Raw genomic sequence first — 10,476 nt, 5'->3', positions numbered from 1 at the left:
ACGCTCAACGACTATCCAACTTGATGATTGGATGTAGTTGAAATCCTCGTTCTCCTGGGTTGCAACTGACGGGTATGGCACAAGGATGGGGACGTGCTCTGGATACCCGGCGTCCCCAATAAGCATGGCCTCTGCCGGAATCATGGGCGGGCCATATCCTAGGAGACTATGACCCAACCGAGAACGTCTGAATACTCGCGTGTCATGCATTGATCCCGGCCCTCCGCCACTGACCTAGGTATTATGACCAATGAAACCAAATTCAGTGATCAAATCTCGTGCCAAAAAAAAAAAATGCTCACATTGCGGAAGTTGCTATCTCCGTCAACCACGCACTGGAAGACAATTGACGCCCAGCTCTTCCGGTTGATGTACCCTTTCCATTCATCGTGGGGGGGTACAGCCAGCGGTATGTGGGTGCCGTCAATGGCACCCACAAGATCGGGGATGCCATGGAGCCGTTCGAACGATTCTTTGATAGCAGCCCACTGTTTGGGTTTGTCGAAAGCAGGCCAGCTATGAAGGCCCCAATTAGAGATTAATCTTGAGTTCACCAAGTAGCAGCAGATCAAGAAAGTACAGACCTGACTGAGCAATTACTCAGAACCCGGAGCACCGCCTTGACAAATCTTCCCAAGGCTTTGTCTGCGGTCTCCTTCCCAATGTTGAACACATGCCCGATGTTGACGTAAGTAGCCCCGTGGCCGAGCCAATACAGACCTACTGCCACTTGGGCCTCCACACTCAGCGGGTCTCCACGTCGTAGGGGATCTTGCTGTAATTGGGGCCGTAGTTCTTCTGAGAGCCACCGGAAGTCATCCAGTGACATGCGGAAGTACTCCACAAACTGCACGGGGGGTATGCGGTTGTCATTCCACGGCTCCCAGCGCTCGGGCCTCTTGAAGGCATGGCGGCGGGCTCGTACATAGACCGCTTTGGGGGCATTCTCCTCAAGTTGATCCAGATGCCAGAGGGCATAAACGTGAAGTGAGGTGGGGTCGAGGTAAGGTGGCAGCATTTGGTGATGGTAGGGGTTGTGGTTCCGGCAGGTGGCGCACAGCAACTCGGGGGGGGGGGGGGGGGGCAAAGGACTGTATTTTGGGAAGGTACCAACAGTTTATAATTGCACATTTGTTTGAGGCTTTTTTGAAACCATTTTGGGCTGGTATTCTGTAACCGAAAATGGAATCGCGCCAAATTGAAAACACTTTGGAAAAAGTTTCAAAAAAAACTCAAATGTTGTTTATAATTGGCGCCTGATACGCTTCTAGCCAAAATTGAGTTGAACACACAATCTCAATTTCTTCCCGAGACTCGGGTGTGCTGAGAGAATTTCCCTATTTTCCTACACACCCTAAAGGAGTATTTGATCTGTATTAAATTATGTTAATACAGCTAAATACAGCTCCTTGATACGAGTACTAGAAGCTGTACCACAAGCGCAGAATGGATGTTTGCCCAAAACTACATCAAAACAAAGCACAGGTGATCTCCCATGGCGGGAAAAAAAAAAAACAGAAAATCATAAATCAACCTGCAAGAGATTTGGTTGCATAATGGGGAACCAAATAAATGTATTTCTGGGAGGTAGAAAATAAAGAGCACTGGTACATTTTCTACAATTATGTAACAAAGAGGAGAATATCAGAAATGTGCTGCATGAAATAATGTTCTGGTTTGTCAAAATGACGAAAAAGATTATTTTTGATGAATCTTGAAGGATTTCATCACTGGTGGTATTATCCCATCAAACGCAAGGCGAATCAGAAGTTGGAATCGTTCGCGCAGTTTTTTCAATTAATTAGCCCTCCTTAGGTGATGAAGGTAAGCCGCATTGTGCGTGAGGGGTACCTCAGATAGTTCGATTGTTGTTGAATGCTCATTCAAACTGTTTTCTCTAGCTTCTGGGATTGTCATATGAGCTCCAGACATCCGTCTTCCGTGACTCATGACCGAGGCGACAGAAACCCGTCTGTTAGCATTAGTCGGATGGCCGTTTTCGTTTGTCTGGCTTGTCGAGTTGCTGTGGCTGAATCCGCCGGTGAACGTCCTACTCAAACTGCGCAATAATCCTCCGGACCGGACTGATGGAGAATTACTGAGAGTACTATTTCGCTTGGGTGGACCTCTTAAAATTACAGTAGACCTTTGAAACTCTTCCCCATTGAAAGCAGGTGCGGCTTGACCTTGACCAATCGCCAGAGTGCGTATCACCTCACTATCTTCAGCATCACCCGTACCTTCCGCGTTTGATCCTGATCTTCCTCCATTCCTGATAATTCCGAGGACAGCCATGTAAGATGGGAGTAGAGGCCGTCGGACTGCTTGCGGCTTGATTCCAAGAAATTTGGCCCATAGAGGTAATACCGGCGGTGGAAATGTAGCCTCCGGATCTGATAGGTCTGGAAGTTGTGTAGAGTACTCTTGATCCACCCACAGGCCAAGCCGATGATAGAGACGTCTTAGGGCCCCCACGAAAATCCAAATTCTAGTCCAACAAGCAATAATATTTCAGCACATAAAATCATACATGGTCGCAACAGATTGATGTATCTCCAAACTGACTCTACAAGTAAGGCAACTATGAAGAAAGTGCCTATGTATACGAAAGAAGCGTTGTTGTTGCCGCCTCCGTTTGAACTACCGACAGTGCTTCCAGAAGATGTATCATCATGATTACTGGGATTAGGCAAATCATCACTGCTGCTGGAAGCAGCCTTTGCGCGATTGTTCTTGTTGTTGTTGTTGATCCGCTCTTGTACCTGAGCTAGCCCAACGAAAGTTAGAGAAATGACGATGACTCCAAAAGCCGCCAGTAAGACTGGCTTGAAAAACATCCTAAATGGTGTAATCCTTTCACGCGGTTTGTTCGGCCTCGTCGGGCCATGGCCGTGGTAAGAACCGGAAAGAGTTGGACTCCAAGCTTGCGCGGAGCGTACGGGGCGCAGAAATTGAGAAGGGGTCGACAGCTCAACGCCAAGCTCAGTCTGTGGTGCGAAATCTCTGGTGACCAAATTAGGGGGTAGTGTCGGCTCCGCCGGGGGAACGTAACCTGCGCCAAGGGCATACTAAGTTCAATTTCATGGTGCCACAAACATTTTTAAATTTTCTTAAATCAACCAACTCACCAATCTCACCCACCTTCTCGGGCATTGGCCCTGCTGCTATCGAGCTCGATCCGAGTTGCGAGGCTGACCCGGCGAGCTTGGGTTGCGCAGTGGAAAATTGATTGCTGACAATGGGACTTCTGGGTATTGAAGCAGTATCCGTCGGCATGTTTATTTGATGACCAGTGATAAGCGAGGCAGAATATGGGGATATATAGCTTTGAGCGCCAGAAATTGTTTGGCCGGTATCTATTGTTGGCGAGATCACAGGAATCGGTGAATCCGACCTATCGGAGGTCATCAGAGGGGGTTGGGCAATTGTCATTCGAGAGTTGTGAGTTTTAGACGCCTGTAGAAGCCGTTGAGCACTGTAATATCACAACCGCAATACAATCGATGTTTATGTTGGGGTATGTGGGGCTAAATCACAGAGGATATTACGCGTTCAGAAAAAAAAAGGTTAGTTGGTTTGAGGACAGAATAGTAGCAGCTCTTTGCTGCTACTCATGAGGCAAAAAAGAGGAGCTGAAGTTCCACGTTGACAGCCTTAACTTACATAGTAATAGTATTAAATTTCTCTTGTCATTTGGCCCCTCGGAGGAAAGTGTCAACTATGTGGCCCGGAAGGAAGAGACGTGGAGGCTAGACGAATTATCCAATGGATGGAGTCGAAGTGACGGCAAAAAGAAAAACGAAAATCCCCAGCTGGTGTGAAATGAAGAATGGTTCATTTAACAGACACCATCATGAGCTAGTTCCTCGAGCCCCGGTGATTTTAATCGCTACGCCAACGAAATTGTTCAGTAGCGAGGTGTGGTAACGTCCAGTGTTGATCCCGAGGCGTGCCTGAATGTACGTATAGCCAAAGAAATACATAGTACCAACTTGGTTGCTAAGCTGCGTAGCAAAAAAACAATACCAATATATAGAAAAATTCTAGCTTAACAAAGCCACTCGAACGGAGGTCCGGGGGACCCGCGCGGAGCGCTCTCCGTACTGTAGGAGAGGCTTTGTGTTATCTCTCAATTCAAGCATGAGCAGAAAGTATCTGCTACACCAAAAAGAAAGAAGATGGAGTACAATTGAATAGACAGAATTGTAATTATTGTCCTTGGGAAGGATTTGAGCCACTCAGCTGTCTTGTAGCCAGAAAACCATTTCCTGGAGTCCCAAACCAGTGGACCCTCATTTGCAAAACTTGCACATTCTTCAATTTTTCAAAAGATCATTCAATGTCAATGGATAGTGATAGAGAAAGTCTAAGTAGTCCAAATTGTAGACACAGTAATGTAGCATAATGTACCTCCCAGCCAAATGGACTTTCTGCTCCTGTGTAAAATTTGTGATAATATGCAAGTCCTAGCTGCTGCCAGCCACAGCGCCCACCAGAGGGGACTTGTGTTAAGTTAAAAATTGGTTTTGGAAGTGTTTACATACCAGCAGCCAGCTGGACCATATATATGATCCCATACATTCATACCGGTCTCAGTGAACTTAGCACAAGCTAGCACAAGTCCCTGGCCTGCTGGGGGGCGCGGTGTAAAGCTCAAAAGTGTTCCTGAGAACCTTTTGCTGAGTGCAGAAAGGGATGTATGAGGGAACCTCTGCCTTTCCTGGGTCACTAGACACTAAAACAAGCCCCCCAATCTTAGATTGGAAGGTTTAATGTAGTGATAGTGGGGGTGTATCAAAAGATAGTCTACTTTGAACAGGTGGCTTAAGGGTTATGGTAATGTAGCTGATGCATGTCACCTATTTGGGTATTTTCTGGTGCGTCTGCCACAATATCCCAACCAGGGCTGACATTCATTTCATGATATTGATACCAATGTGATCAACAACAGTGGGAGGCTACTTTGGGTTGGCTTTTGCCCATGAGAATCCCAAAATACCACATTTGCAGTCCAATGAATCTGAAAATATCCCCAAATTGTGACTTTTTGTTGTGTTTCTGCCCCTATATCTCAAGAGGGAATGGTGATTGTTTCATTATATTGGTTCCAGAATTTCTGGCAACCCTCAAACTTGAATTGGGTACAGATTTCATGGATTAAAATTGCACAAAGAAGCTGCTGCAGTCTGATCAGTGCCAAAACGTCACCTAATTGGGTAGTTTCTGGTGCATCTACCACAATATCTCAACCGGGGCTGAAATTCATTTCATTATGTTGGTACCAATGTGATCACCAAGGATGGAACACTATCTTGGGTCAGATTTTGCCTATGAAAATCTATTTTTGTTGTGTTTCTGCCACTACATCTCAAAGGGGAATGATGATTTTTTCATGATATTGGTGCTGGAATGAACGGCAAACTTCAAAATTGAATTTTGTATGGCTTTCTTCAATTAAAATTGAACAAAGAAGCTGCTATAGTCTGATCAGTGCCAAAAATGTCACCTAATTGGGTAGTTTCTGGTGCGCCTGCCACAATATCTCAACCAGGGCTGACATTCATTTCAAGATGTTGGTACCACTGTGATCACCAAGAATGGGAGGTCAACTTGGGTCATCTTTTTCCCATGAAAATCTCAAAATGCCGCAGCTACAGTTTGCCGGATCTCAAAATATCAACAAATTGTTTGTGTTTGTTGTGTTTTTGGTCACAACATCTCAATGGGTAATGGTGATTTGTTGATGATATTGGTGGCAGAATAATCAGCAAACATCAGAGTGGATTTCATGCAGCTTTTTTGGAAGGAAATCCCAAAAGCAAGCTGTTATAGTCTAATCAGTCTTAAAATGTCACCTAATTTGGTAGTTTTTGGTGCATCTGCTACAATTATGGTGTTCAAAGTTGGTTTGCATAATTTTATGCATGCATAAATCATAAAATCATAAAAATGTTTTGGTGAGGAAATTTTGTATTACATAATCAGACAGTCATATTGCCTGCAAAAATGATTTTATGATTTTATGATTTCTGAAGAGAAAAATGCGCTGGGATTAATGAGAGCAAGGGCTGAAGTGGAGGATGGAGAAGATGGATGGAGAGTTGATGGAATATTGGAAAGGATTAAGGATGATGGTGAATTTTAAATTTACTGTTTTATATTTGGTGATGATGTTTACTAATGTTGTATTTTATTTTTATATTTTATTTTTATATTTTATTTTTATATTTTATTTTTATTTTTTATTTTTATATTTTATTTTTATATTTTATTTTTATATTTTAATCTTTATATAAAAAGAAAGAGAAAGAGGGAGAGGAAGAAGAAGATGTAATGATAAAAGAAGAAGAGGTGAGAATGATTCGTTTGAACTATTGTGGGCATTATTTGAAAACTGATTGTCATGATTGTTTTGATTTGTTTTGTAGATGTTATGGGATTTATTTTGGGATTTTTATTTTATTTTATTTTATTTGATTGATGAGAAACAGAAGGGAAAGAGAGGAATGAATTGATTGATTTTAAATTTTATTATTTATTTATTTTACCTGAAGTGGTATTCCTTAACATGAGTTGCAGCAAACCTTCTAGCCTGTTTAGTGCCATCTAGTTCTTCCAAGATGTAGGATCCTCCTGGGTTTTGAGCTTTAATTCTGTAAGGTCCATTCCATTTATTTTTAAACAGCTTTCCCAATTGAGAGTCCAAAGATTTATTATACACTACTACTGTTGTCCTTTCTTCAGTGGTTGTCTTGATGTTTCTTTTTGTTCCAGTAATCCAAAAAGTTCTTTCTAGAGTCTATAAGCTGCTGGTGTGCTTGCTGCAAAATAGTGTCCCTGTTTTCAAGCTGCTGGGTCCTGGCCAATAAAAGATCTTGAGTTGATTCCACTTTAGCCCAATCTACTCCAAAGAAGGTTTCCAGTTCCAGGTAAATGGGTAATATGGGGGGCTGTTCAAGAACTAGTTCATAAGGTGAGTATCCAGTTGATCTTTTGGTGGAAATTCTATCTGCAAATAAAACCAAAGGTAAATAATTCCTCCATTTCTTGCCTTCATGCCCACAAAGTTTGACCAGAGTATCCTTAATTGCCTGATGTCCTCTTTCTACCATTCCATTTGCTTCAGGATAATAAGGAGTGTTGACTTTGACTTTTATTCCAGATTCCAGAAGGGATTTTTGAAAGTGTTGTCCAAATTCAGAACCTCCATCCACTGTGACTGACCAAGGGGCTCCATATCTGTAGATCAAGTTTTCCAAGAACCACTGAGAGATTTTCTTAGCTTGAATCTTTTCCAGTCCAACTGCCTCTACCTACAGTGGGCCGCTACGCTAAACTACACTATTTTCGCCCTAATTTTTAGCGTAGCAGCAAAAAGCGCCAACCTTTTTTGAATAGTGTTAGCGCGCTGTTAGCACCGCTACGCTTCGCTAATTTTCAGCGGGGCTAACAGCATACCAATTTTTGTTTAGCGTTAGCGCTGCTCTACAGTCGCTACGCTACGCTACTTTGCACTAAGGCGCTTTTAGCAGAAAAAAGGCACTTTTTTGCTGCAAAAAACGCTTTAGCGCAGAATAGCGCGTGCTCTTTTGCGCCTTGCATGCTTAGCGTTAGCGCAATTGCACGCATCTGCGCTAACGCTACGCTAAAAGCTAAAATAGCTTTGCATCCTTTGGGCGTAGCGTTAGCGCAGATGCGCGCAATTGCGCTAACACTACACTAAAAAATAGCGCATTTGCCCTGCGCTACGCTACGCTAACAGCTATGTTAGCGTAGCTGACCCACTGTTGCCTCTACCCATCCAGAAAGTTCATCTCTTGCAATTACCAGGTATTTCCATTTGCCAGCCTTGATGTGAAATGTATCCAAATTGACTCTTCCAAATATGGTTGCTGCTCCTGTAGGTTTCTTGGGTTCCATTGGCAATTTTGAACTCCTTTTCTGGCAAGCTTCACAACACTGGGCCCACTTGGTTACACCTCTCTTGAGACCTGGCCACCAAACCTGAGTTTAGTCCTTCTGCAAGTTTCAGCAATACGTCTGTGGCCCAAAGATTCATGAAGAGAATTGAGGATGGAATTCTGAGCTGATAAAGTGGTGGGCCAAAGTTGATAAGGTCCAGGCTTTCTTGAGTAACCTTGGAAGTAGGAATGAATGGTGGATGAAAATGGGTTAAAGGAGTGAGGTAAGGATCCCTGGAGAGTGGCGGCCTTAATAATGGAGGATTGAGGGATAATAGCATTGTTTGGTTTACTGGTTTTATTTTCTTTAGAGTTGATTTATATTTTGCTGAATGAGTGACTATAGTTTGTTGCTTTTGGATATTTTCCAGGTTTGCAGTTGTAAGAGAGGGGAACTGAAAACCTGGTCTCAAACTAAAAAATTAACCACACCAGAATTGTGTCAGAATCTGAGCTCTTAGTCCGCTCACTTTCTTTGTTTTCCTGTTCCTGTCCCCAGTTCCCGTTCCAGTTCCAGTTCCTGTCTTGTTGTCACCTGTTCAGTCAACTGTCCAGTACCCTGTTGCTGTTCCCAGTTCCAGTTCCAGTTCCAGTTCCCTGTTCCTGTACCCTGTCCCTGTTCCTGTCACCTGTCCTGATTTGTTTGGCCGAGTGGCCATGACCTGTCTCCTGTTCCATGTCACCAGTTCCTGCCACCAGTTCCTGTCACCAGTTTCTGTCACCTGTCCTGTCCCCTGTTACTGTTGTTAGGCCCCCCTTTGGATCTTGCTGGGGGGCTCTCTAGTTGTTTTGTCAAAGTCCGCTCCTTGGACATGAAATAAAAATCATCAAGTCTGAGCCCAAACAACCTCTAACTTAACTAAGTCCCACCCTCCTACCCGTGGAGTGGTAAAACACTGGTTGCATTGCGCCAACCGGAGGGAGGCTAAGTCCCACCCTCCTACCCGTGGAGTGGTAAAACACTGGTCGCATTGCGCCGACTGGAGGGAGGGACTTACATGCTAAACGGATTCGGAGGCTGACAGCATTTCATTTTTGGTGGGGACTTTTTTAAAACAGAAATTCCTCCCAACTCCTTGCACTTATCAGCATGTGGTTCACATCCCTATGACCGCTTGGGTCTTGGCTATCTGCCTGTTGATTTTTCATTCCCCTCCAGCCACTCTCCTATTTTTAAATAATTTTCAAAGGTTGAGGATTGGGCAACCTGGTTTTGAGCCTTGTTATGCATAGCACCAATACAGAATGTGACATGAAACATGTATTCGAAAAACTTCGGAGTCGCAGCCCCGTGCCCATTTGTGTAACTCATTTGTAAATTCTCAGTCTACGTGCAAGGCGAGTGAGGGTGAGTGCAAAGTCCATGGAAAATACCCGACTTTTCCAACAGTCTCCAACATTGCCTCCCCAACACCTTGCACTGCATAATCCGACAACATCATGGAGCTTGAATTCCCTGCGCCTCAAGTCCTGGAGTCTAATTTCCCCTTGGTTAGGAACACCATGCTTCACAAACTGAACACATCGTGTGCCACAATTGAATCATTCAATTTGACTCCAAAAAGTTTCATCACTGAATTTCTCACCTATGATGAGATGGGACTGGCTTCAAAGCGCCGACTGTGGGCCTCGCGCACAGGTTGGCCTTCAACCAAAAAGTTGCTAATATCGATCAAGAATCTAGTTTGCAAAGACGTGGAGGGTCGTGAATTTTGGGAAGAATTTATCTTGGGACAGGTCCGATCAAGCTATGTGGTTTGATTAATTTGAGAGATACACAAGACTGAATGACAAACAAACAAAAATTCATATTCCAGGCCAGCAATATTGTGATTTCAGAGGTCCCACGCAGAGGGGCATACCCTCATGGTTCCTATGTCAACTCACAACATCTTAAATCCAGCTTTTTTACTGATGAGGAACGAGTTGCAAGAAACAAGGACCTAACAAACTCTATGCTGTTCCTATATAAATTACTGAAAAACAAGCTGCGGGTGAACGAAGAACTCCCAGATGAAGAGGGGGATCTTGTTGACAAAGATTGCGGTCTACCGGACCAGTTTGCGGACAAGCTAGCCCCTCTAGTGCCCACCGAGGAAGAAGAAGAAGAAGAAGTTATCAATGAGAGTGACAAGACCACAGCGCCAAAAGAAAGAATCAACCTCACTGAGACCAATGTCAACGAGTATGAAGGGGTATCTCTGGCAAAAAGCTCAGATCCTGCTGTCCGAAAGGCTCTACGGGCCCAAACTGTGGATCTCAAATCTTGAATGTGTCAACGTCCGCAATTTTGAGCTGACCTTGAAATGCTTTGCAGTTGGCGAGGACAATCTGCGCAATGGTTTCCTTTGGGTGCAACCAACGTCAGAATGCCTTTCAAATCAGCAATTCATTAATTTTCATTGCCGCCAGGGTGTCTGAGAGGGTCAACATGTACCTCAACTACCTTGGTTTAACCTCTTCGCGAAAGACTGCGCACATTGCACTTAGTTCATTAGGTCAGGAGGCAGAGGAC

The 10,476-nt window shown here is 44.0% G+C and overlaps 2 protein-coding genes across 2 annotated transcripts; one reads left to right on the top strand and one right to left on the bottom strand.

Annotated features, from left to right (window-relative positions):
* Positions 1 to 1,797: 1,797 nt before the first annotated feature.
* Positions 1,798 to 3,432, bottom strand: PtA15_6A11 (uncharacterized protein; the record flags this gene model as incomplete). The annotated part of the gene is made up of 3 exons (XM_053169791.1): positions 1,798 to 2,488; positions 2,566 to 3,052; positions 3,129 to 3,432. 3 exons carry the CDS (start codon positions 3,430 to 3,432, stop codon positions 1,798 to 1,800), a joined length of 1,482 nt encoding a protein of 493 aa, XP_053020938.1.
* A 5,969-nt stretch (positions 3,433 to 9,401) lies between these two features.
* PtA15_6A10 (uncharacterized protein) lies at positions 9,402 to 10,231 on the top strand (the record flags this gene model as incomplete). The annotated part of the gene is made up of 2 exons (XM_053169780.1): positions 9,402 to 9,698; positions 9,779 to 10,231. The coding sequence occupies 2 exons, from the start codon at positions 9,402 to 9,404 to the stop codon at positions 10,229 to 10,231; spliced, it is 750 nt and encodes a 249-aa protein (XP_053020937.1).
* Between the last annotated feature and the right edge of the window lie 245 nt (positions 10,232 to 10,476).

This window comes from Puccinia triticina, chromosome 6A (genome assembly GCF_026914185.1).
Source record: "Puccinia triticina chromosome 6A, complete sequence".
NCBI classification, from domain to species: domain Eukaryota; kingdom Fungi; phylum Basidiomycota; class Pucciniomycetes; order Pucciniales; family Pucciniaceae; genus Puccinia; species Puccinia triticina.
Note: the sequence above shows the minus strand (reverse complement) of the source record. Positions and strands in the feature narration are given on the sequence as shown.